Source organism: Antennarius striatus, chromosome 1, assembly GCF_040054535.1.
Source record: "Antennarius striatus isolate MH-2024 chromosome 1, ASM4005453v1, whole genome shotgun sequence".
NCBI classification, from domain to species: domain Eukaryota; kingdom Metazoa; phylum Chordata; class Actinopteri; order Lophiiformes; family Antennariidae; genus Antennarius; species Antennarius striatus.
The window spans coordinates 4,579,702-4,606,487 of NC_090776.1; the positions used below are offsets into that span (position 1 = coordinate 4,579,702).

General features: G+C 41.2%; 1 protein-coding gene across 1 annotated transcript; it reads left to right on the forward strand.

The window, feature by feature from the left end:
- Nucleotides 1–3,377: 3,377 nt before the first annotated feature.
- vps35 (VPS35 retromer complex component) lies at nucleotides 3,378–25,071 on the forward strand. The gene is made up of 17 exons (XM_068319770.1): nucleotides 3,378–3,461; nucleotides 4,444–4,542; nucleotides 5,319–5,415; nucleotides 7,018–7,141; nucleotides 12,887–13,069; nucleotides 14,135–14,354; nucleotides 15,605–15,688; nucleotides 16,349–16,458; nucleotides 17,198–17,294; nucleotides 18,608–18,756; nucleotides 19,139–19,346; nucleotides 19,757–19,912; nucleotides 20,727–20,849; nucleotides 20,939–21,118; nucleotides 21,708–21,947; nucleotides 22,169–22,312; nucleotides 23,582–25,071. The coding sequence occupies exons 1-17, from the start codon at nucleotides 3,459–3,461 to the stop codon at nucleotides 23,759–23,761; spliced, it is 2,397 nt and encodes a 798-aa protein (XP_068175871.1). The 5' UTR covers nucleotides 3,378–3,458; the 3' UTR covers nucleotides 23,762–25,071.
- The last annotated feature ends 1,715 nt before the right edge of the window (nucleotides 25,072–26,786 follow it).

Below are 26,786 nucleotides of genomic sequence, written 5' to 3' on the forward strand. Positions count from 1 at the left end.
CCTTGCACGTCCTTCTCATCTCGATGCATCTGTCTGGCCAACCTGTAGAGATCCTAATATATATGCTTTAATATAAGGAATCAAGGCATTTAATCTTCAGTTTGATTAATGAAAAAAAAAAAAAAGAAGACCTCATGGGAGACGACGACAACAGTGGAGAGAAGCATCAACCACAATAAGAGACATAATTAAACATCAGTTATTGACCAATTCAGCATTTGAACATAGAAGAATTTGCTTCAATGTCAAAATATATTAAAAATAGAATCTGAATGGTAAGGTGTCTCCTCAAATAATCTGCTAGAGATTATGGTAAGATCTAGAAAATGTGTATATTTAGTAGAACAGGGTTACAGATTGAATCAAATAGTATACTATTTTGGAAAAATAGCAGAAACTTCAACTCAATGCCATACAATCAATCTAGTTGTCATAATTTGATGTAAAAAATGGAAACCTCTCTGTAATATCTGTGGGTGAACAGACTCACAGGAGATCCGGTGTGGGGGACTGAAAGGAGGGGAATTCTCAGGAAGGACGTGTGGGAGAGAGCGCTGTAACCTGCAGGCCTAGTTTATTTGCCAGAGGAGAGAGAGAGAGGAAGGGAGGGGCTCAGACTCACAGGAGAATTTAAAGCCTTCTACTCTGGAAAAAATGTGAGAGAGGGGCTTTGGCATTAAGACCACCCACCGCTGGAAATCAGCACGAGGGCTCGAAACAGTGAAAAGATCTCCATTGTGCTGCTTCCCCTGCAAAAAGGTGGGGAAGCAGTGTCAATACTTAGTTAGATCAGTTTGGTTGTGTGTACATTGTTTTTCTTTCCCACATAAATTGCATTCAATGTCTTTTTGTGGTCCTTATTCCATTTAGCTTGTTGGTCATTGTGCGATTGGTATTGTGTGACCCATCAAGGCTGTGGTCCATAACAGATAGGGTTGAGTTCCAACCTGTTGTTCTGCTACTATAGATAATTTTTCCCACTGACCACTAGCCCCCCAAATTTTATTTTTTACACCATTGCATTAATGCATACCTTTTATACCAAAGTTCTGACCTCAGTTAATCTCTTTGATGTGAACACAATCTTTTGAAACTTTCTTCAAAGGCAGTAAACTAGCAGAAAGTAAAGTCAGCTAACAACCACAATCAGAACTGATTGTGGATGTACGAATGATGAACAGCAGCCTGCCCTCAGGGAGCATCGGTTCTCAGCATGAGAGTGAGCATTCCTGGCCTCACTCAGAGTTGCAGACATTTTGAAAGTGGGTTTCAACACAAGATTGGTAGAATGCTGCTCAGGTAGCATTTCCCTGCCCTCTTGTGGTGGCATTATTGTCCCATGACAATGTCTTACTCTTATTAACCCGAACACTTAGTATAAATATTCTAGAACTTCCCCAGAGTACTGGAAAGAGAATTTGGCCAATAATTAGTTGGTTCTTTCAAAGAAGGTAGAAATGTAATCTCTTAATCCCTTTTTTTTTTAACCTTTGACACTATTTCCAAAGGAGTTGCATCAGCTTCTTGATAATATTCCCAGCACTGCATGTTGTAGATTAAGTAAAAATATCCAAAAGAGAACACGTTCTCTACCAAGCTATTTAAAATAAATTACTGAGAATTTTTTTAATGTATGTTTATTAAACATTCTGAATTTAATAACTGCTCCTTCAAATTGTTATGTTAATTTATGGATATTTGTTTTCAATAAAGTTAAACAGCATCAATGTTGTTTTTTTTAAAGTTCTTGATGTAATCAATCAATCAATTAATCAATCAATCAATTAATCAATCAATTAATCAATCAAGCCACCCTTACTTTGGATCACCACCACAATGACCCGCCTGACCATAAGACCAATGCTCTTGAGTTGCCCCTCGTCATGTTGAGCTAAAAGCTTGGTGGATCTTGGTTCCATAACCAACGCTATGCATTGAGTTTATATATATACTGTATATATATATATATGGTGATTGGGGTGGTGTGTTGGGGAGGGACCGTGACTAAGGCGGATCTTTCCAGGCTGGAGAAGCTGATCAGGTGGGCCAACTCAGTGGTTGGGATGAAGCTGGACCCTCCAGCAACAGTGGCAGAGAAGAGAACCTTGGACAAACTGCTGGACATGGACAATGTCAGCCACCCTCTGCACACCGTTACCAACAACCAGAGAAGCCTGAGCAGCCAGTGGCTGCGCCTCCCAACATGAAGGACCAACAGACTTAAGAACTCTTTCATTCCCCGAGCCTTACACTGCTCAACTCCTCTCTGGGGGAGATCAAGAAGAAGAGAGTCCACATGAGAGCTGAGGGATGACACACACAATACAGCAAAAACATTGCAAAAGCTATAGACATTTCTATCTACCCATGCTAAACCAGGCCTGTTTATTTATTTATTTTATTTCTATGCCTATTTATGATTTTCTATTTGTATATTCTTGATGGGTTATTTATTAATTTTTCTATTTGGTGTTGTACTACTTTTTATATGCTGGTGCTTTCTGTGTGCTTTTTCTGTGTTTTTGTGTACTCACTGTGATGTGTGCGACGGAGAGATTAATTTCCCTGACAGAACCTCCTTAAGGGATAAATAAAGTTATACTCTACACACACACACACACACACACACACACACACACACACACACACACACACTGGGAATAATATTCCCAGCACACAAAAAACCATGATTCAACATGTAACTGGTGTATTCTATTTGTCATGAGGTTTCAGAGATGTGTACCTAAAAAGGTATGAAAGTGAAACTATAACTATGACCTAGTTTTTCAAGGTCAAGGTTGTGATCTAATTTTCTTCCCCTTGCCTGACTGAATATAAAGCCTTTTGTTTTGTCTTTCTATCTCATGCGGTTCCTGAGATATGTGCAAAAATATTACAGGATAGAAAATATCTCAGACCACACTGGCCTTCTCCCTCGTCTTTCTACCTTATCCAATTCCTGAGTGTACAAAAGTTGAAATTTGACCTTGACCTACTTTTCTCAAGGTCAAGGTCATCATCTCATTTTCATCCCCTTTGCCACTTTTCATCTTTCTGTCTGCAACTGTTGTGAAGATATTTGGTGGACGGACGGGTGAACACACAAACACTGACAATTACAATACATCACCGCTTAACGGGATGTAAAAAATAGGTCATGGGGAAAAAATCTCTAATAATAATTCTGATTTAAATCACAGTATTGTGAATTTATTCTCAGAATTCTGTTTTAAATTTCAGACTCCTGGCTTTAATCTCAGATTTCCGAATCATTTAAAGCAATCACGTGACTCAAATCCTCTTCCTTATCAAAATCATCATGTTGTGCAATGTGTGAGACCTTGGCCACGCCTGTTGTCTGATGTACAAACTGAGAGCGGACCGTGAAGGCAGCACCAACTTGAGTCACATGACAGGACAGCCTCTCCGACTGATCTGAGAAACATCTAATAGTAATCATGGTAAGCACTTTTCCAAATACAATAATATCGGATGCATACGCACGTCTCCCTTTGGTAACAGCATTATTTTAGTAACGTTCAATGCAAGCATTGATTTTACTTGTTAAAGCCAAACTAAAGTCAGACTTGTATGTGAGAGGGGATGATAGCTTGGCCTAGCGCTTCTGACAGCGGCTAGCTAGACTAGCAAGCTACCAAGTGATTGAAACCGAGTAGCTAGTTGTTCTGCTTATTCTATATTTCACTCTGTATTAATAAGACACTATTTAATTTGTCACATTACATGTAGTATTGTGGATTAAATGAGACGCGAACACTGACCTGCAAAATATCTGGGTCGTACCTGTGACATTTTGACAATTAGCATTAAGGCTAGCTGCTGTTAGCCTGCTGCTGCGCTTTGCTGTGTCATATGAACAGAACTCAAGCTAAATGTTTTGGTTCGGCTCGTTCCAGTGTAAACACCCCGGAACAATGACAGCTGATCAGCATGTGGATTACTCCCAAACGCTGCCAACAGGCTAGAGGACTCCTCTGTGATGTGACGCGACATAAACGCGGATATTTGTTGTGCAAGCACGTTTGCGCCATCCGCAACGCTTTAGTGAAGTTTTGCATATTGTGGTAGCCTTCCAAAGGCAATCGTCAATAATTATCAGCAAAATTTAGTTTATTTTTGCACAGTCAGGGTCCTGGAAATATAATCCGTGTTTAGGTTTAACCAGAGAGAAACATTTGATTGACTGAGCCACAGGCTGCGAGTGAGATGATGAGGATTTACCTTCAACTAAGTAGACATTAAAGATATATTGTTAATACATTGCATTTGTATCAAGTAATGTCCATACTGAAAATGGATTTGAAAACACAATCATTGAGCCGACTATATATGTGTATAGATTTGTTAACTAAATATGCTTTTAGCAGCTATTTGCAATAGCTTTACAAAATTTGTATTAAGTTTATGCTTCCGGAATTGCAGCCGACCACACAGCAGTCTCCACAGGACGAACAGGAGAAGCTTCTGGATGAAGCTGTGCAGGCTGTCAAGGTTCAGTCATTCCAGATGAAGCGATGCCTGGTAGGTTGATTCCAATTAATTATGTTTCTCATTATAGGAGAAGGACAGACATCATGATTTTTTTGTTTGTTTGTCTGTCTGACTGAGTACTCCAAGTGCTTTACACACCCTCACACATTGACTACCAGGAGATGCATCACCTGGTTCACCAAGGCACTCATCAGGACTGGTTCAGCATCTTACCCAAAAACATATTGGCATGAAAGTCAAAATCAGAACGCTGAGCTTCCCATTAGTGGAAGTGCAAATGACTTCCTGAACCATGATTGTCAGATTGTCCCTTGTAACACATCTTGTTTAAGATTGGTCTGTTTCTTCCTTGCATCCCAAAAACTTAGACAGCAGACAGCTCAGACAAACATTCTATCATCTGTTGAGGAAGTGCTGCCATTCTTCTGTTTGATTAGTAATAGAAGGAGACAAGGAAACGACACACTTCATGGTTCCTCTCCACTGAAGGTGATGTCATTGATGTCACTAATTTGTTGCTATGACAGCAAAAGAATCCTGCCTATATTAAAGGGGTATCCCCAGCAGTGCAAAATGAAATAAAGAGAAGTGATTGACCCTACATTACTGAGTTGTACCATGCCTTAGAAATGCAGCCCAAGATGCTTACTATACAGTATGTGGGTTAGTCTAAAAATTCTATACATCACACATTAACCTGTAACTGGTTTTGAATAACTTTTTGTAAGATCTTGAATTCTTCAAAAGTTTTGATTGTGATTATTTTAAATGCTGAGAGTTTGACTTGAGTGTTGTCTGGTCTGCAGGACAAGAACAAGCTGATGGATGCTTTGAAGCATGCATCGAACATGCTGGGAGAGCTGCGGACCTCCATGCTGTCGCCAAAGAGCTACTACGAGCTCTGTATCCTTCTGTAGTCGGTACTCTTATTGAGATTGTTTTACCATCTGATTTTGACTGGATCGCGGTGATACAGTAAATACTAAGAGACTGTGGTCATAGAACAATAGGTTGTGCAAAATGTAGATTCTGTTAGCAGATTGAAGTAGTGGTTATGAAGCAGTGCTCACATCTTCTTGTCTTAGGTGATGGTGAATTAGAACGGAAGAGTGAAACGGCCTAAGATAGTTAGAAAACTGCTGTCAAGAAGTCTGCATTTAAACACAACGCAAAGCATTTGTGGTAAACCTGTTATTATGATGTCTTTGTGTCAAAGTTTATTGCCAAAATTACACATTTATATAGCACAAAGACTGGTGCTTATTTATTAATAATTTTTGCTCATTTCAATTTAAGTTTTTTCATTAGACCATAACATTCAACCAGTTTGCACCCACTTTCTGTCCTTGGCAATCATGGAGTGATAATAGATGCCCATCCATCCATCTACCCAGCCATCCATCCATCCATCCATCCATCCATCCATTTCCTTCCACTTTATCCGCTGCAGCGGGTCGACACCTTTGCTCCAGCCAGGATTCTAGAATATTTCCGCAGGAAAAACAAGTAGTGAGGACTGTCCTTACTGTCACAACTGAACTCCAGCAAAAAAACAAGTTAAATAACAAGCAAACATTAGCAAGGTTTTTACTCCAAATCCACTAGCTGCTGATATTTACTTGAAAAACATGATGTTGGCCATGTAAACACTGGAGGAGTCCTCCCAATAAGTCCCCAGATGATGCCTTCACTCGATCCCCATTCAGAAGAATCTAAATATGTGTTGGTACGAAACCTCTCACCACTGACGAGTTTAAAGGAATTCTTAACATACATTAACACATTTTGGTAGAGGTCTTGCTAAATTTCTTAGACCATACTTTTTTTTTAACCTTCACAGCAAAACGGTATTTCAAAACTCTCCTCAACAGCTACAAAAATGGAGCCAGGTTTTAAAAGAAAATAAATGAAAAACATCCAATGGTGCCATCTTTCTCTTACAACTTTATCCACATCCTCAGAATCATGTAAACAGTAATTTTAAAGATGAAATTTTCACCTGTCACTTTCAAGCTAAACATGCACCCATCTGAGGGAGATGAGCTTGCTCTGGTGTGTACACACATGCCATTAGAGGAAATCAATGAGAACTGGAGATGTCTTCATTCCACAGTATACCTGTTATAGAGAAGTTTCTTGAACTGGTAGCAACAAACACCCCCGTCTGATAGAATATTCCATTTTCACATGAATGACTTCTCATTAATCTCATATAATAGCATTTGTAAATACATACAAGCTCATACAACTCCATATTTTTTTGCTCTGAAGATCCACAGAATGTTCAGTAGACAAAGAAATGTTACTTAATTTTCCACGGGCATGAGGGTGACTCAATAGCAAATCTTTATTTTGAGCTAAAATGTCTTTAAAGTGGGGTGAATCTGAATTTGGTTGCTGTTCTTACCCGAGTTGCCTCAACTTTTCCAACGTTGCTGCCTAAGGTGCGACTGAAGCTGCTCTGTAATTGACATGTTGTGAGTGATTCCCTTAACAGTTTTACAGACATGGCAATCTCTGACGAGCTCCATTACCTAGAAGTGTATCTGACAGATGAGTTTGCTAAGGGACGCAAGGTGGCCGATCTCTACGAGCTTGTCCAGTACGCTGGCAACATCATCCCCAGACTGTGAGTGTCACGTGAAGACGCTTTGGGCCCAATCTAAACCTGTACATTATCTCAGTGGATCGGGTGTGGTCCTGTTCTGGGTTACTGCTACTCTGCTTTTATGACAAAAGTAAAACTCTTCTATGTTTCACTCAGAATTCAATAAGGACCTCTCTGTCCCAGTCCCACTGTTATGTATGTATGCAGTGCAGATTCCCATAGCAGTATCAGTTCCTGTGAAGTCTGTTTGTGTTGTACACACACAAAAAAAAAAACTTTTTATAGAAAGATAATCACGATTTGGTACACAAGGTATCAGATGTTAACCCGCAGCAGCAGTGATACAAATCTTTTAAGAATAAATCTGACAGGATTGTGATGTTTGTGAGGACTCAGTATAAAGGTCGCTCTGACACACGGCTGTTGTCGTCTGCCCACAGTGTGTTGAGCAGTGGATGGGTTTGATCACCAGTAACTTCTGTTCCACAATTTTTATATCTGAGCTTTGTCATGGCCCAATTTGTTTACTCTTTCATTCACTTTAACAGAAGCAGAAGAACATATAGATGGAAAACTAAATTGTGAGCTCTTCAGTAACTTCTGTGAAGCCATGTGCACTTAGTTTTGTTAGTCATCCGCTGAGCTGTCAAATACAAGCATCATTATGGGCTCTGTCATGCAGCTCTGTCAGTGCTGCACATAATGTGGTGGAAACAGCTTTGTTGGATTTTAAAGTCTCATTTAGAATTCAGAACTTTTGTTTAATTTCATGTCATATTTTATTCTGTTTCTCTGTTACACAGAGAAATAATATAAAAATAATCTCTATCTTTCTCTCCGAGTGGCTTCCCAGGAATCATCAAATCCGATGTTACTTTGCAGGACTTTGTTTTTTTTACATTCATTCATCACCAGTGACAAACCCCCATCACACTTTTCTGCTGTTACTGTATGTTGACAAAATAACAGTTGTATGAATTACAGCGAAACCCCGTGTCACTTTTTTGTGACGCAAAGGCTGCAAAATTGTCAGCTTCAGTGCAAACTTGCGCTCTACCCACATTCAGTCAGTCTGTTGTTAACTCCTTTACATGGCCCTAAAACACACACGATATTATGGACAGTGTGAAGTTGGACGAACGGTTAGGCTTTTCAAAAACAGTCCAGAGTTGACTTTTAGGATTTTTATTTTCCTCTTTCCCAGAACCGGTGCAGCATGTACTGTACAAGTGATTAAAAAAAAAATATTTCCAGCGAAAATAAAGTTGACCAAGAACAAAACAGAAAACGAAAAAAAGAGAATCAAGCCTAAACTCAGGTAAAAAAACCAAGAAAACTGCACGAAAGGCTATGCCCTCATATGGGACCTGGCAGCTATCAAACACGGGCACGCTAGGGCTGTCGCCCGCTCGACCATACTGGCATAACTCAAGTACCTGGCATCCAGCTCCCTTTTATAGGTAAGAGGAGCCTACCAACTACTGATCCAATTACCAACAGCTCATCTACAAGCTCACATTTAAACCACATATAATGAAAATACCCACAATAAATAGGTTACTCTCATAAACACCACTTAGGGCGTGACTTCATATCAATATGGCATGTACATTGCATAGAAATCAGTTTAGTATTGTTACATGTCAAAACCCCTCCTCCTCTACAGTACTTGGCACATTCCGGCGGGAACCCCTCTATATAAACTAGATGGTAGAGGCCTGCTCTGTTTGCCTGCTCACCAAAAGTGCCAGTACTGCAGAGGAGACACAGGTGACAAACAAATAAACTGAATGTTTTACCCCTCTTTCAAGTCTAAGCATCATTTTGTGAAGTTGTAACTTTGAACCAAAGAACTTGAATGCATTCAAACATTAGCATGATACTGACTGGACATGTTAGACTGGGCCCAATTGTATAGTGTGTGTGTGCGCGTACATTGTCATTAACCACTCATATATAGGGCACGGTCTGCCCCGTGACATTTCCCCCCCCTTCCGAAGACGACCCTATGGCGTCCTCGACAGGAAGTCAGCGGTACAGTTCTCGGACCCATTCCTGTAAAGAACCACAAAGTCATAGGGTTGCATAGCCAGGAACCACCTAGGGATTTGGGAGTTTGTGTCTTTCATGTTCATCAACCAGCTCAACGCTCTGTGGTCCATCTCCAAGGTGAACTGTCTCCCTAACAGATAATACTTCAGGGAGTCCAAGTGCCCATTTTATGGCAAGATACTCTTTTTCCACCACTGAATATGGCACCTCACGCTTGAGGAGCTTCCTGCTGATGTAGGCAATGGGGTGGATGTCACCTGCTTCCCTTTGCAGTAATGCCGCCCCTATGCCCACGTCGGACGCATCCGTCTGAACCACGAACGGCTGTTCGAAGTCCGGGATTTTCAGAATGGGCTCCTTGCACAAAAAGTCTTTTAGAGTGTTGTCGCGCATGTGCTTTTTGGTGAGATCGCTGAGGGGAGCTGAGATGATGGACAGGCAAGGCATGAAACGGCCATACCAGCCTATCAGGCCCATGAATGACTTGACCTGAGACTTGGTGGTGGGTCTCTCAGCCAACCTGATAGCCTCAAGTTTTCCCACCTGTGGGCGAATGACCCCCTTCCCCAGCACAAAACCCAGATACTCAGTCTCACTTTTGGCAAGGGAGCACCCCCTTGAGTCTCTGCAACACCGTCTGTAGATGGGTCAGATGTTCTACCCAGGAGCCGCTGAACATGACCACATCATCCAGGTAAGCTGCTGCAAAGGCCTCCGTGCCGTCCAGAACTCTGTCCATCAACCGCTGGAAAGTTGCAGGGGCCCCATTGAGACCAAAGGGCAGGACAGTAAACTGGAAATGTCCAAACGGTGTCCTGAATGCTGTGTACTCCTTGCACTGTGGGCTGAGGGGGACCTGCCAGTAACCCTTAGAGGTCAAGGGTCGTGATGTAGTGGGCACCGCCCACCCTCTCCAACAGGTCATCAATTCTTGGCATTGGATACAAGTCTCTTTTAGTGACCTTGTTCACCTTCCTGAAGTCCAGACAGAACCTCAGCGTTCCATCTTTCTTGGGGACCAGGATGACCTGGCTGCTCCACTCACTAGACGATGGCTCGATGACACCCAACTCCCTTATCGCCTCGATCTCCTTCTTCAGGACTGGCAGCAGGCGCTCTGGTACTCTGTAGACAGGCAGGCGAAGGGGCTCTGGATCCTTCAAGGTGATGCGGTGGTGAGTGACGTCGGTGCGGCCTGGAGTTAACCCAAACAGGTGTCTGGGCAGGATCTGAAGAAGCTCCTTCCTCTTCTCCACTTTCAGGTGGCCCAGCTCCAGCTGTGGCTCATCCTTTGGCACTGGCAGGTACTGCTCCGGAGTCTCCTCTTCTTCCCTCACAGCCTTCACGTACAGAGAGCGTATAACTGGTGGCGGTGGGGTGGGATGAGGATTTCATTTTTTGAGCATGTGGTCCGGCATGTGGATGTCATACGTCACCAGACCCATCTTCTGCTTGACCTTGTAGGGACCCTGCCACTTTGCCAACAGCTTTCGCTCTGACGTCGGCAACAGCAACAAGACGTCCTCACCCAGCTGGAGACTTCGCTGCCTGGCTGACTGGTCATACCACCGTTTCTGCTTCGCCTGAGCCTGGAGAAGATGCTCTCTGGTGATGGCGGTGGACCTCATGAGCTGCTCTCGCATGTTCAGGACGTAGGAAACAACGTTCATGTCCCGTGCTGTAGCCGGAGCCTCCCAGGTCTCCCAGAGCACATCCAGAGGACCTTGGACCTGGTGGGCGTAAAGCAGCTCAAAAGGTGAAAAGCCCGTCGAGGCCTGAGGGACCTCGCGGTAAGCAAACAGCAGATATGGCAGCCATTTGTCCCAGTCTTTACCAGTCTCTGATACAAACTTCCTGAGCATATCTTTCAAACTCTGGTTAAAACATTCTACCAGCCCGTCAGTCTGAGGGTGGTAAGGGGTGGTCCTTATTGTCCTCTAATACCTAACAGCGGATAGGCCTGTGCGAGCGTATGGCTCATACCTCACCACAATTATAACACACAATCTGTGACTTATCACCTGGCTGGGCCTTTGTGTTAGTGTACTCCTGAACTGGCCTGCCTGAATTAGGTTAGAAAGGAGAGCCATTCTGCGGACCACCCCCCTTGAACCAACCCTCAGACTTACCCCTCGCCTGGCACTGTCCAGCGTAGAGGTAGGACCCTGGACCCTTGTGTGCAGAGATGTAGGTGTCCACAAGTTCTGCTGCCTCTTCTGCCGTCTCCGGATCCCGTTCTTTGACCCAGACCTTCACTTCTTGGCAGAGGATCCTCAGGTACTGCTCCAAGACCACCATCTCCGCGATGTCCCTTTTTGAGGCAGAAGCGTAGTCGACCCACTTGCAGAACAGATCCCTGAGGCGGGTGTAGAGCTCCTGAGGTGATTCACCTGGTGGTACATCAAGGCTGCGGAAGCGCTGACGGTAAAGTTTCTTCTTGAGAAGACGTGGTGCTCATCGTCGGTAGATCACCAGTAGTACCGTCTATGGCCCCTTCTTTCTCATCTTGTGAGAGGTCCACTTGCAGCTGGAGGTTCCATCTTGGAGGCATCATGAACTGTTTTTCTTTGCTTCTGACACCACATGTGAAGTTGTACGAATGGTTAGGCTTTTCAAAAACAGTCCAGAGTTGTAGGATATTTATTTTCCTCTTTCCTGGCATGCAGCTCCCTTTTATAGGTAAGAGGAGCCAACCAACTACTAATCCAATTACCAACAGCTCATCTACAAGCTCACATTTAAACCACATATAATGAAAAGACCCACAATAAATAGGTTACTCTCAATAAACACTACTTTGGTCATGACTTCATATCAATATGGCATGTACATTATATAGAAATCAGTTTAGCATTGTTACATGTCAAAACCCCCTTCTCCTCTACAGTACTTGGCACATTCCGGCGGGAAGCCCTCTATATAAACTAGATGGTAGAGGCCTGCTCTGTTTGCCTGCCCACCAAAAGTGCCAGTACTGCAGAGGAGACACAGATGACAAACAAACAAATAAACTGAATGTTTTACCCCTCTTTCAAGTCTAAGCATCATTTTGTGAAGTTGTAACTTTGAACCAAAGAACTTGAATGCATTCAAACATTAGCATGATACTGACTGGACATGTTATACTGGGCCCAATTGTATAGTGTGTGTGTGTACATTGTCCTTAACCACTCATATATAGGGTGCGGTCTGCCCCGTGACAAACAGCGTTTTTGTTTTTGCTGTTTACACCAAAAGGAGAATTTCAGCTGTGGCAAAAACCTCATAATTTGGTTTTCTACTTGCTTTGGATGCAAACTTCCTGTTTTCAATACGTTGCAGGTTGGGATGCTGCAAGCAGTTTAAAGTTCAGAGATTAAGACTGTTCACATATCTTTTGTGCAAACATAATTGTAATTTAATAACTTGATTACTGAATCTGTTGTTAGGATGATTTCAGAATCAACTTAAGTCCGTGGGATTTTTCCACAGAAACAGAACAAGGTTTTAGAACAACTTCATCTAGGATTTACTTTGAGTGAAACTCAAATTATATTTATGGGTGTTTTATAAAAAAATGATAATTGCAATTTACAGCGGATATAATGTGCAAAGAGAAGAGGTTGGACCCTGGAGGCCTTCATGTAGTTCATGTAGTTGTTGAAACCTCATTGATGTTGCGTGACGTGTTTCTGGCTTCATACTTAAGTGTCAAACGTGTTCCTCTGTCCACAGCTATCTGCTGATCACAGTGGGTGTGGTGTATGTTCGCTCCTTCCCTCAGTCTCGTAAGGACATTCTGAAGGACCTGGTGGAAATGTGTCGTGGGGTCCAGCACCCTCTCAGGGGGCTCTTCCTCAGAAACTACCTGCTGCAGTGCACCCGCAACATCCTGCCAGATGATGGCGAGCAGTCAGAGTAAGAATATCACATTGTATGGGGGTTAGGTACCTTCTTTTTATTGCCCTTAAAATTTTACTACATTTCTTAACGGATTGACGATTGTGTGAATATGAAATAATTTGGACCAATGAGAATGCTTGAAGCATTTAACTTCACAAATTCACAGCAAGCACACTGGGAATTTAAGAGGAAGGCAGTGCAGAGGTTGGCACTTTCTGTAAAAAAGAGGAACATGTCAAGCGACAAGTACCAACTATAAATATAAATATAGGTACAAAACAATTCTTGAACTGAAGAGAGATGTCATATCTTAAAAACCTTATGAGAACAAGTACAAAGCACCGAAGAGAAACACTTACTGAATGTATTTTGAAAATAAGAAAAACTTCCTTAAATGTGTTTGCTTATTTTAAGTTTATGTATTTTTTTACATCCCGCTTCTAAGCGGTGATGTATTGTAATTGTCAGTGTTCGTGTGTTTGTTTGTCCGTCTGTTAGTCCACCAACTAGGTCAAGGTTAGATTTCAATTTTTGCACACTCAGGAACCGGATAAGATAGAAAGACGAGGGAGAAACCCGGTGGGCGTAAGACCATAGATCAAAGCACTTTGATCTATGAAAGTATTTCAGAGCACTAACTTTGATCTTTGACTTATTTAAGTAGGTCAGAGTAAAATTTTGAATTCAGGTGTGTCGCGGGATGTTGCAGTCTGTGACTGCCTTGGATCTGGTTTTTCTTTCAACTTTCCTGTTGTTGTGTCTGTTAACAGTGGGTGTGTAAATGCTCCACATTACCAGCTAATCGGAACATGATATTGGTGCCAGTCAAAATCTCAGAAGAGCTGTCTCCTCCGATTATTGGGAGGATCTCAGCACATGCCATGCTTTTGATTTTACTATTTAATGCTTTTTCATGCTTTTGTTTGGTGATTTTAATTTATGAAGAAATAATCTATTTTCAGAATGAAGCTTAAAATTTGAATTTGAAGCTTTTCTTTGGCAAACGTACGATTAGTGTGATGGTAGAGTTCAGACATATTCTTTTAATACTTTGACTTAAATCCTGGTTCTTTATTCTAGGGGGACAGAGGAAATGACTGGTGACATCAACGACTCCATTGACTTTGTCCTTTTGAACTTTGCTGAAATGAACAAGTTGTGGGTTCGAATGCAGCATCAGGGCCACAGCCGGGACCGAGAGAAGAGAGAGAAGGAACGACAAGAGCTGAGGATTCTGGTGGGCACCAACCTAGTTCGCCTCAGCCAGCTGGAGGGTGTCAACGTGGACAAGTATAAACAGGTATTGGTTCATTGTTTCCAGTGAGACCCAGATTCAGATTCTTCCAGTGGAAAAATCATCTCTGTTGGCTGGTATTCTGGTATTTTAGTGTGCAGCCGTTACCAAAGTGGCATGACTTCAAGACCAAAAGCAGACAAACGCTGTGATCGTGTTATTATGTGTCCAGGTCATTGTAGGCCTACTTCCCTTTGTTTTTCTTGATGTCCCTGATGCCATCTAGTGCCACAAAGGTTATCATTTTTACACAAAAGCCTCTGTCACATCAAGCTCAGATGATGCTGTGAAATGCAATTGCAGGAGATGTTTTTGCATTTTATTGATTAATATTTCATGTTATTTGAGGACACAGGTACTGCAAACTTGAAAAATCACAAATCTGTTTTGTTTTTTAAGGAGTCCTGTATTCATCATTGTTCTCTGCATTTGACATGACGAGTTTAAAGACCAAACAAAGTTCTCTCTCATTGATTCATTTATTTTGTCTTCGCGTCAGAAGAGCTGTCCTCTCTGAATTATAATGGATGATGGACAACTAAACTTAAGTTAAATGGCTTTTGATCTGTCATTAACAAAACTGCATTGGTAGTACAGTAATCCCTCACTTATTCGCGTTTCAAGATGCATGGCTTCACTGCAGCGTGGATTTTTAGTAGGTAGTCACGTGATACCGTACGTCCATGCTATTGGCTGACAGCATCCGCGTGTGCACTGTACTACCAATGCAGACTCGGGGTCCCTCTTGCAACTTATCTTTAATACAAAAGTGTTTTAAACAGTCTTAAAGTGTGGGAAAAGGTAGTGCAGAAATAAGGTGGTTATTATCAGTATGAGGAGGGTTCATAAATGTTTAAATTTACCGTAAATAAATTGTCGCTGTATCGCGGAATTTCATTTTTTCGCGGGTGGTCTTGGAACACATTAACCGCGAGTAACGAGGAATTACTGTATTGTCTGTTAATACTGTTCTGTCACTCGTTGACGCTGCTCAGCGTTGTTGTGAATATGCTCTGGCTGTCAGGGTGTTCCATGGTGTTTTTTGCAGCTGTAGCTAACAATTACCTGAAGTTATGCTTGAAGAAATCCAAACATAACCTGTAACCAGACCTGCTGGCCAGAGGTCAGGTTACATTGATCAAAATAAACAAATGATCTAAGCATACAGCATGTGTATTGTTGAAACAGACACAGCCTTCTTTATTTTATGGATGAGGTTTTGACCAACTTGTAAACAATTGTGTTTCTTTCTTCAGATCGTGCTTCCTGGAGTGCTGGAGCAGGTCGTGAACTGCAGGGACTCATTGGCTCAGGAGTATCTCATGGAGTGCATCATTCAGGTGGAATACTCTTTTCAGATTTTTTAAATTTATTTTGTGACGTTGGCCATCACATGACCAGTCCACCTTCATTTCAGTTCCATTCAGTCAATGACAGCAAGCCTCTGGCTCATTTTTGTACCACATCACTTTGAGGTCCAGTGTAACTTTTTACGTGTGATCCCAGTTGTGAGTAATAGAGCCGTGATCAGTATATGGAGACACTGAGTTTACGTATCTGCCGTCTCCGGCAAGGTGCTTCAGCTGTGTTGTGATTCAGATTTACTGTTAATCTAAGTTAAATGAAGATTCCCGACACTGAAGTAAACAATTCATAGATAAATAGCAGGACAAAACACAATAACTCGGCTAATGTACTGAACTAAATCAAAGATATTTCCTTTTTCTATTGACTAATTCAAAGTCGAGGCTTTTTCAAAGATCAATAAACCCGTACGTCTGTCTGATAGGTATGCAGTAGCCATCACACCATCCAATCAGGTGGAAATCTATCCAGAATGTTTTACATAGTCATGCTAACGATTATGACATTTCTACAATAAAATAAAGTATCTAAATAAAACTTTCAAGCCACTGGCAAATGAACATCATTGAAAACTTAAACCTCCTGTAGCACAAGCAGAATCTGTCAGTCTCACCTCAACACGTCCGTTCCTTCAGGTTTTTCCAGATGAGTTCCATCTTCAGACTCTGAACCCTTTCCTGCGTTCCTGTGCTGAGCTGCATCAACACGTCAATGTAAAGAACATCATCATCGCCCTCATCGACAGGTACAGTTGGATTCCCTGAATTTCTGTTAAATTGGAGATTTTTGTATTATTTATAGTATACAGTACTACTTCTGAGAAATCCAAATGAAAAATATGCAGCAGTAATCAGTTAGTGTTGTAATTGTTTTGAATATCCAAGTCCCTTGAATTACCCAGAAAATTGTGTTCCATGTATTACAGTGACAGAATAGAATATCCATTCAAAATATAAGGACAGTGTGGTTCTTAAATGAATCCCTGAACTTTACGCTTGGTGCTCACATTTTGCACTGTGAAGCAGAGATGTTTTAGATCCTCACTTATACTGTGATTATAATGGAAGCTAATAGCCTCTATTTTCAACAGTCTCTTTCCTTCAAGCAGACCAACGTTAGTGCATCCCCTGTTTAACAAAAGCAATGCTGTTCTAACCACTTACCTTCAATTGACTGTTCTCTTCACCCCTTTTCTCTAAATAAAATCCCGCTGGTAATTCCCCGTCCAAGTCATAACAAATGTTTTGTAACTCTTAAACACACCCTCTAAAGTTCAACAACTCACACTTTATTGCACGTTCAGTGTTTTTTACTCCCTGTAGTCCACACTGATGACAGTTGAATGTTCTTCCTGGGTATGTCATTTTTTTTTTGGTAGGGACAGAATAACTTGAGTTCCAAAATAGAGAAATAGCTTCCTTTGCAGCTCCGAAGACATGAGATCAACCTAAAAAGACAATCTAATACTTTTTTTTTTTTTTTAGACTTGCTCTGTTCGCTCATCGAGAAGACGGCCCTGGTATTCCAGCTGAGATCAAACTGTTTGACATCTTTTCTCAGCAGGTGGCCACGGTGATTCAAGTGAGTTGCATCCGGTTGAGTAGTTCTGCTGAACTAGTTTCACTGCTTTTTAACATTGCTTTCAGACAGCTTATTTCTTAGGTTGAGGTCAAGTGAATTCAGTGAGCCAACAAGTCTTTAGAAAGCTTTAAATAATTCTGATCTGGTTGACCTGCTGAAAAGCCGTCTTGTGTAGCTCTATGTAGCTTAACATGATCACTATCTGACATTAATGGATGGGAGTTCAAGACCCGTTGATGCCGGAAGGAATTCTTACACCTGTTCAGATTTTGGTGAAGCATAATGAATTAAGGCGCCACTTAAAAACATTACACCCCTGATAAGCCGCTGGAGTTTTTTCAGTGAAAACGTGCAGAATATTGCCAACAATCAACCCGCTTTGTGAATGTTACTTCAGTAAACCAGCAAGCTGTGTTAGCATCATTAAGGTGGAGTACCAAACTGCTGAGTGAAAAAAAACCTCACATCATAACAGAAGAGCTGAAACATTGAGCAGCAGCTGAGTGTTCAGCATCATGCTTTAAACCGCTTTGAAGCTGAGCACTGCCTAAATGAGATCATCGTAGCTATGCTGATAAAAAAAACAGCACAAATTGTGTTATTTATAGTTTGGTAGATTAAAGTGTTTTATATATTGTACTCCTCAGTTAATGTTGCTGAACTGAATTTTCATTTATTATTCATTCATTGTTGCCCCTTATTTATTGATTTTATTTAATTTTGTTTTTCAGTATCAAATGGTGCAATAAGTTGGTCAAAATGTTTACAGTTTAAACAAAGGTTGTTTTTTTTATTTCAGGAAAATTAATACTTAAAATCTTTTCTGACTAAAAAATAATGTTAATAAAATTATTCTTTGGTATAAATTGAACTATATTTCTTTTTTTTCATTTGTTTCCTTTAATGTTAATAAGGATAAAACGTTATGCTGAGGTGTCCTTAAAAACTTTATAGGAAAATTATTTATAGGTATGAAGGAGAGTGGAGGGGGAGTGCAAATTGTTTTCTTGCTGGGGGGGGGGCAACAGAAAACAATTGAGAAGCACTGCTTTAATCAGTTGTGATGGTTCCATAGAGTGAAGTAATGAACTGCTCTTATCATTTATTTTGAAGTGAAGCTAATGAGAAACAGATCTCCCACACACTCCAGCCACAGATGGTGTATTAACAACTGAGGATATTGGTGAAATGATATCTCTTAAAAATGGATTTAATTAGATGCTAGAAAATGTTTTATATCATTCGTTCTGAACTTACTCAGACTGTCTCATTCACGAAGTTGAAGATTTCATTCGGTGCGATTCCTCTTCCAGTCTCGTCAGGATATGCCTTCGGAGGACGTGGTCTCCCTTCAAGTCTCTCTTATCAATTTGGCCATGAAGTGCTACCCTGATCGTGTGGATTATGTGGATAAGGTTCTGGAGGGCACCGTGGAGATTTTCAACAAGCTAAATCTGGAACAGTAAGTCCACAAATACCTGACACACTTAGGTCAAGAACAACACAACTAACAAAGAGGACTATTCTAACCATTATCTACACCCCCCTTCCTTGCCTTTAGAGGGACAAGTGAAGTTTGTTAGTGTGCCACACATTATCGAAGCTTGAGAACAAACTTTTATTGTTAATCTCTACATTGAAGTGTGTGGAGACTTTAAAAGGGTTAAAAAAAACAGAAGATATGAAGTCAAAAGAACCAAGAAAGGAAAAGAGATGACTTCATCCCCAATAACATTTAACCCATAATCACAGGCATGATAAAAGATGAAGCGTAACTGGCTTTTATCTACGCACTTCAACTTATTTTCTTTTAATTTGTGTGTCTCTCCTTTGCCCTCCTGTAGCATAGCAACCAGCAGCGCAGTGTCGAAGGAACTCACCCGGCTGTTGAAGATCCCAGTGGACACTTACAACAACATTCTGACGGTGCTGCAACTAAAGCACTTCCCTCCACTCTTTGAGTACTTCGACTACGAGTCACGCAAGAGCATGAGTTGCTATGTGCTGAGCAACACACTGGACTACAACACCACTATTGTTGCACAGGAACAGGTCAGTGTGTAGTTATGACTGTGTCTCTAGAATTTTTTTGAAGAAAGATGGAGAGCCCACCAGGACATATTGCTGGTGTTGGGCTAAAGCTGCCCCAGCTGTTACTGCTCACATGTGTGTGATGTTTCTTATTTCTGAAATCTCTTCCTTGTAGTTACAGGTATGTTGTTAGCACCAAGCTAACCTGACACTTAGCTAAGGTATAGGAAAGATCCAACATTTAGGGAAAAAAATAAAGGCCTAATAGACCAATTTTTGGCAGGTTTATGGTTGTGTGATCCTGGGACTGACTTTAACCAGTTTGACCAGTTGCTGATTTGCCATCATTTTTGTTTCTCAAGCGGAATTTTTAGAGTTCTGTAATTAAAAACAAGGTCACATAACAATAACTCCTGTTCTGGTCTTTCTAGGTGGATGCCATCTTGAACCTGGTATCCACACTGATTCAGGATCAGCCAGACCAACCTGCTGATGACCCTGATCCTGAGGACTTTGCTGAGGAGCAGAGCCTCGTTGGCCGTTTCATCCATCTGCTCCACTCCGATGATCCTGATCAGCAGTACCTTGTAGGTCCTTCATCACCAATCATCATCAATCAACTGTGCAAAAAATTTAAATTAACAATCTTTAACAGATTTGGTTTTCCTTTAGCCGATAAGATATTTCTGTAATGGATGGTAATTTCGTCATGCTCATTCACACTTACACAACACAGGCTTCGAACAACACTTATTTTTATTTGATTTCTACTGATCATCTCTACTGTGTGAGAAATGTGTGAAGAACCTCTGTGTCCACTTCCTCACCAAGTTGCCACCATTTACAATGAATTAATAAAGTCTCTGTTATAACGTTTATCTGATCAGTGCCTATCCAAAGTTCCCAGTAGAGGTCGGTGGAAGGCTGGCTGGGTGACACCGGGCCTCTGTGTCTGGAAGTCGATCCAACAAACCCCAGTGGCCCGATGTTGTGCACTGCTCCACAGCTTCATTTCTGTTTTTGTGCCACATGTTTTGTAAGGCTTGTATACATCGGCTGATGTGGACAGCAAAGGAATTTCTAAGAAGACATTTTTCTGTGATCACAAATTTGAAGTTTATACTAAAAGTGAACTCAGGACCAATAGAAACTCTAATTATCCCTCAGGATGCTCCATTTCATAGAAAACGTAACTTATTTCAAACAAACTGCGGTTTGCTTTGGAAAATGTTTGAAACTGATTTCCATGTACAGTATTTTCCTCACTATAAGGCGCACCTAAAAGCCTTTAATTTTCTCAAAAACCGATGGTGTGCCTTATAATCCAGCGTGCCTTATATATGATTTCTTTTTTTTTTAAATAGGCCATTTTTTGAAGTACACGTTCTCATTTGTGCTCAGATTCTAAACACAGCCCGGAAACACTTTGGTGCGGGTGGAAACCAAAGGATTCGTTACACACTCCCTCCTCTGGTGTTTGCTGCCTACCAGCTGGCCTTCAGATACAAGGAGAACTCCTCACTGGTGTGTATCTTTCCTTTTTCTCTACTTTTCATGTGTTTTTGTATTCTCTCATCAATCCTTAAGATAAATCCAAAACTATATCCTATCAGGATGACAAATGGGAAAAGAAGTGCCAGAAGATCTTCTCTTTCGCTCATCCGACCATCAGTGCACTTATCAAGGCTGAGCTGGCTGAACTGCCTCTTCGGCTCTTCCTCCAGGGGGCGCTGGCTGCAGGCGAGATCGGCTTTGACAACCACGAGACGGTGGCGTATGAGTTCATGTCACAGGTGGGATGTTAGGTCAAAACTGCCAGAGCTATGAATCTGTCAGCCTTACGGAGGCTCTGTGCAGACTGTTTGGTGCGAGTCGAGTTTTCTCCAGATCAAATTAAATGCAGGTCTGAAAGCGACTCACAATCCAATAATAACCCTCTGGAATAAGAACCAGCACCAGTACAGACACTGACACCCGTTAGTAATGTTTTTCTCTACTGTATGCTGTCTGTAGAAACAAGCTGAAGGCACCACACATGTTGTAACATCATTGCTTCAGAAGAGGAAGCTGCCCAAAGAGCTGACAGATTTTAAATATATTGGATTAGTTGTTCCCTCTGTTTTTGAGTGTTAGTGAAGGTCAAATCCCAGTTACCTGATTTTTTACATGATGTGATTGAAGGTATAGTTGCTTCACTTTGTGTTGTCTTCCATGGATGGTGCAAATCTGCACTAAATGCAACACTAACATTAGCGTTGCATTTAGTCAAAGCTCCACCTCTCGTTCACATCCTTTTTCTCCGTCATCCTCTTCTGTCCCCTCTGCCAACCATTTACTACTCTTCCACTTCTTCTCTTATGTCTTAATGCATTCCTTCACCAGGCCTTCTCTTTGTATGAGGATGAGATCAGTGACTCCAAAGCTCAACTGGCAGCCATCACGCTGATCATTGGAACTTTTGAGCGAATGCGATGCTTCGGCGAGGAAAACCACGAACCACTGAGAACGCAGTGTGCACTGGCTGCCTCCAAGCTACTGAAAAAACCGGACCAGTGCCGGGCCGTCAGTATCTGTGCCCATCTGTTTTGGTCAGGTCGCAGCACTGACAAAAATGGTGAAGAGGTGCGTTTGACTTGCTTGTGTTTTAGTATTTTCCACTATTTCAGCCATAATTATGTCTGAAGTTGTCTTCGCTTCAGAGCACTGAATTAATTATCCTCATAGTTTATTAATGTTGTCAAAACCAGAAAATATGACGTCTTTTTCCACAGTCAACACAGACGTAGTTGTCAATAAACTGCTCCCTCAGCTGTAAATATGAACTATTGCTGTTGATTCTTTAGATCCGTGATGGTAAGCGAGTGATGGAGTGTCTAAAGAAAGCTCTGAAGATCGCCAACCAGTGCATGGATCCGTCACTGCAAGTCCAGCTTTTCATCGAAATCCTCAACAGATACGTCTGCTTCTATGAGAGGGAAAACGATGCGGTGAGATAACACAAGTGATTCAAAATTTAAAGCATATGCTTTGATTTGCTTTTTTTTTTTGCCTTTCATTACAATTTCTCCATGACAGATTTTCATGAAACTTGATGGGAGAGTTTAGAGAAAATGCAGGGAATGTCCCACTGTTATATTGGATCCATGGCTAGAGGAGTGGTCCAGGGAATTTCTCTCACTTCAGTTAATGTGTCATACATCATTCTTTTTTTCCACCAATTTTTTTCCAAACTTCTTACCTGAGAAGAACCCACTACATTTTATCTGAAGAGTTCTTTTTGTACATTTTATGAATTTGAACTTATTATTAGGTTTAGGTATACAAAAAATATTTTAAAGGTGGCTCCAACACCCACTCACCACAGTGCAAATGCAAGACAAAGAAACAGGCACATTTGACAAACTTGGACAGACAAATAGGTAGATATAAAGACACGTAGACAAGGACCAGAACACACAATTACCTCGAGGAGACGGAGAGATGTGGAAAGACAAAATGACAGACAAACATTTAGCATTATAGAGATCATAGTCTTAGCCAGCTGTAGGGCTAGAGTGGGGGTGATTTGAAATTTAGAACCTTGTGAAGAACGTGGGTGTGTGTATGTGAGAGAAGTATAATACTGTGGATGTGATTGATGGTGAATTTCCATTTCATTATGTGGTTATAACATGTTATTTTGGAGGGGAGAGAGAGAGGTTGGGAGTGTTAGGGTCATGGGTATGTACTGGGCTCGTATTTACTGTGTAGCTTGCAGAAGGATTAGGAGTGGATTCTGGGTATCTTGGGTGTATTCACTGTCAAATTTTTTGAAGTCATAAAAGGATTGAAGATAGTGTTAAAAGCAGTGATATTGTTCTTTTTGCAATTTCTTTAGCTGAGATTAGATTAGTCCAGTGCTAGTTTTTAACATTTCCACATGAACTACTGGTTGGGTCACAGTGACGTATTATGTAAGCGTGGGTGGGGTTCTGCCATTCGAACAGGTGTGCAGTGGATTTGAATGAAGGAATGGCTTAACTGAAACTGATGCTAATTTGATTCCAAATTTTTGGGGTGGATTTCACTATGTAGGAGGCATATTATGAGGGTAAAGCTATAATTGGACAAAATTTAATGGACAAAATGAGCTGGCTGTGCTTGAATATGTACCATCAAAACATAAAGAAGTTCTGTGTGATGTGACTGCAGTCTAGAAAAGTGATGTAAATGTGACACAAGCAAAGTTCCTAGCTTTGCCTCGTCTGCCCTTCCAGGTGACTGTCCAAGTATTAAACCAGCTGATCCAAAAGATCAGGGAAGATCTTCCCAACCTGGAGGCGAGTGAGGAAACGGAGCAGATCAACAAACACTTCCAGAACACACTGGAGCACCTTCGCCTACAGAGAGAATCCCCTGAGTCTGAGGGTCCCGCCTATGAGGGCCTGGTCCTTTAAAACAATGGCGGATTGGAAGGATGTGGAGCCCATCCATAGTTTCATAAGATCATGAATATTACAGGGACAAACAAAATCCCATCTCGTAGGCAGGAATCAAAATAAATGTCAAGAAGAGCAAAAAGAGCTCACTCCGTTATTTTATTATTCTTTCTGCATTATGTCCTTCTCACAGTCCCTCACTAGCAGAGCTGTTTTCTGCATAGAGTGGCGGTATTTGATTCAAGTGTGTGCCAGCAACACTGCACAAGTCTTAGGCACCATTCCTTTATGAATTCCTACTTGACCAATTTGTTGATGACCTGTACCATTTTATTGTTCAGAGTAAATTCTTATTGTAGGTTATCCACTGAGCCATCAACCTCTCGCTTGTTCACATAATTCCATACTGAGAAGTGGATGTCTTAGCGGAGTGTATAAAGGTTACAGAATCTAGAAGTGGTGTTTCAGCTGTGTTAAATGCTACATGCTAGTTTCCATCCCTGAATAATCAGTCGCTCTACTGTTCTTCAGATGAGACCATGCAAACCTAAGAACAGAAAGGGAAGTACCAGTACATCCAACCTATGAACTTTATTTCTTTAGCCAGTGTTCAGCATTTTGCATGATCCCCAGTCCTACAACCATCCTGTCTGGGCTTCAAAGAAATTAAAAGTATGAATTTCGCAAAATGGGTGCAAAATTTAGCAAAAAGATCCCATTCTCTGATATTTATCCAGTGCTTCATTTTCATAAAATCAGACCTGTCTCCATAATTCATGACTAAGTTTCTGGACTTGTCGCTACTACACTGACACATTCTGAAATGTGGCGTGTATTTGCATGATTATGTGTGCTTGTACCATAAGAACTCTTATTGATTTTATATAGATCACACCAACAGCAGTGTCTAACTTTCTCATATTTTTGTCAGCGTAGAAACCCTGTTACTTGGTGTTTTTCAGATTAAACTGTTATGGAAGGGATGCAGCTATTCCTCAGGTTTGTATGCTAGTTGATGAATTGCCATAATGAATACGTGACAAGGTTCAAATTTGCGTGTACGACTTGGGAATTTTTTGCTGCAGCATCTGGCGCTGTTTCCTGATCTGTCTTAGTTACTGGAGTTGATTTGATGAAGGCAGTATCGACCAATTTCTTCCCCCTTTGAATCTGTATGTAACCCACTTGTAAGCATAAAGAAAAAGCGGATTAAATTGTAATTATCATTGTCATTTGCTGAAATAATATTAAAATTAACAATACATATTTGAATTTTGTTAATTTTACACAGTATATGCATATAATAAAATCCTATCATTATTAATATATTGACTGGCTCGTCATATATTTTAGTTTTTCTCTTTCAGGGATCAGTAGGGATCTTGTTGGATTGGTACAGTAAGAGAGGTCTGTTTCCTATGTTTCTTTGCCCAGGACTTTTCTTTTTTATCACTTGACTGTAAAATGACATTAATGTAGTTACATAGTATAGAATATAATCCTAGATTGTATTATATGATCAAATACATATAATATCCTATGCCTGTGTGTCCAACTGCACTCTAGCTTCACCCATTTGAAGACATACAGTACACTACACAAAGTTGGGGGTATTCAACTTCCAGGTGAGATTCCAGGATGAACTATAACGATTACAGGTGAATTTAATGTGACTTCTAAACTTTTAAATGTACCCTCAACTGTTCAATGTTTGAGTACTTTTGGCACAACTTGCTGTTCCCTAACAAGGAGCTTACTGGCAAAACAACAGGTGTTGGATCCATGAATTTTCCAATAAATTTACTGTTTCCATCAGAATTGGTATTTAAATAGTCCTTCGCATTGTGCTGTTCAGACATGAGACCCAAAACAACACCTAATAATTGGTCATGTCTTCATACAGAATGTCCTCAGTGGGAAGTGACTACAGAAGTTAGTGTCAGAATGGAAGAGTCACAAAGTCAGAAGTGGACGTCTTGCCACATCCAACACTGACGACTGCTTTATTGTGCATAGTGCTCTGCAGAACCAGGTTATGAATGCTACTAAACTCCAGGTAAATTAAGGGAGATGAGAGGCACCCAAGGCACAAAGACCATTCGAAACCATTTACATCAGTGTAGGACCTGCAAGGATCCCTGACCATAGTACCAGAGATGGGCATAGTCTTGCATTGGCCAGGGATCATTTATGCTGGACAAGGGACCAGTGGACCTCAATGCTGTTCTCTAAATAAAAGTTGATTCACAATGAGCAGAAATGATGGATGCTAAATATGTTGGAGGTGTTAAGGAGAGCATTAGGTATCAACCACTGTTGTCACCAGACAAACCTATGGTGGTGGTGTTACAGCATGGGCAGATGTGTTAAGTCAATGCAGAACTGCCCTACACATAAATGGTACAGTGACAAGCCCCTACTACCTGTATAACATCATTAATCCAGTCATAGTGCCCCTGCATGAACAACACGAACGGAGTGGCCTGCACTTTTTCCACACCTGGATCCCACAGAAAATTATGGGATCAGTCAAGTCGCTGTTTAGAGGCAACTCTCAATGAGAACCTGAATGACCTGAGGGCCACTCTTCAAGAAGAGTGAGACAATGTCGACTTGCAAACAGCATGACACTTCATCGTCAAGCCATTGATACTCGAGTGCACGTGATGAGTGATTGAGACATCGACAATTTTTCCAAAGGCATTGAATCAATTCACTGGACTTGTAGAAAGTCCCCTGAATATGTGTCACTTCTCATCTGAGAGACTTCTTCAATTCCGGTGGTGGTTGGTCTTGTCCTACCTTATTAAACTTGTGAGGTGTGGTCAGTGCTATTCACATTCCAATGACCATTGTCAAGACCTGTCTGGTTTTTCAGTGATGGTCATTGGGAGTGCCAGGGGGTGTCAAAGGGGGTTAGTTGAAATGAGTACTGTACTTTTGGAGAGTTTTGGAAGGCCCTGATTGTAAACTGGTGAAAGATGATGTTGAAATGTGCACCAAGTGTATTCTGTTTTTTACAGGGAGGCATCTCTCAGGTGAC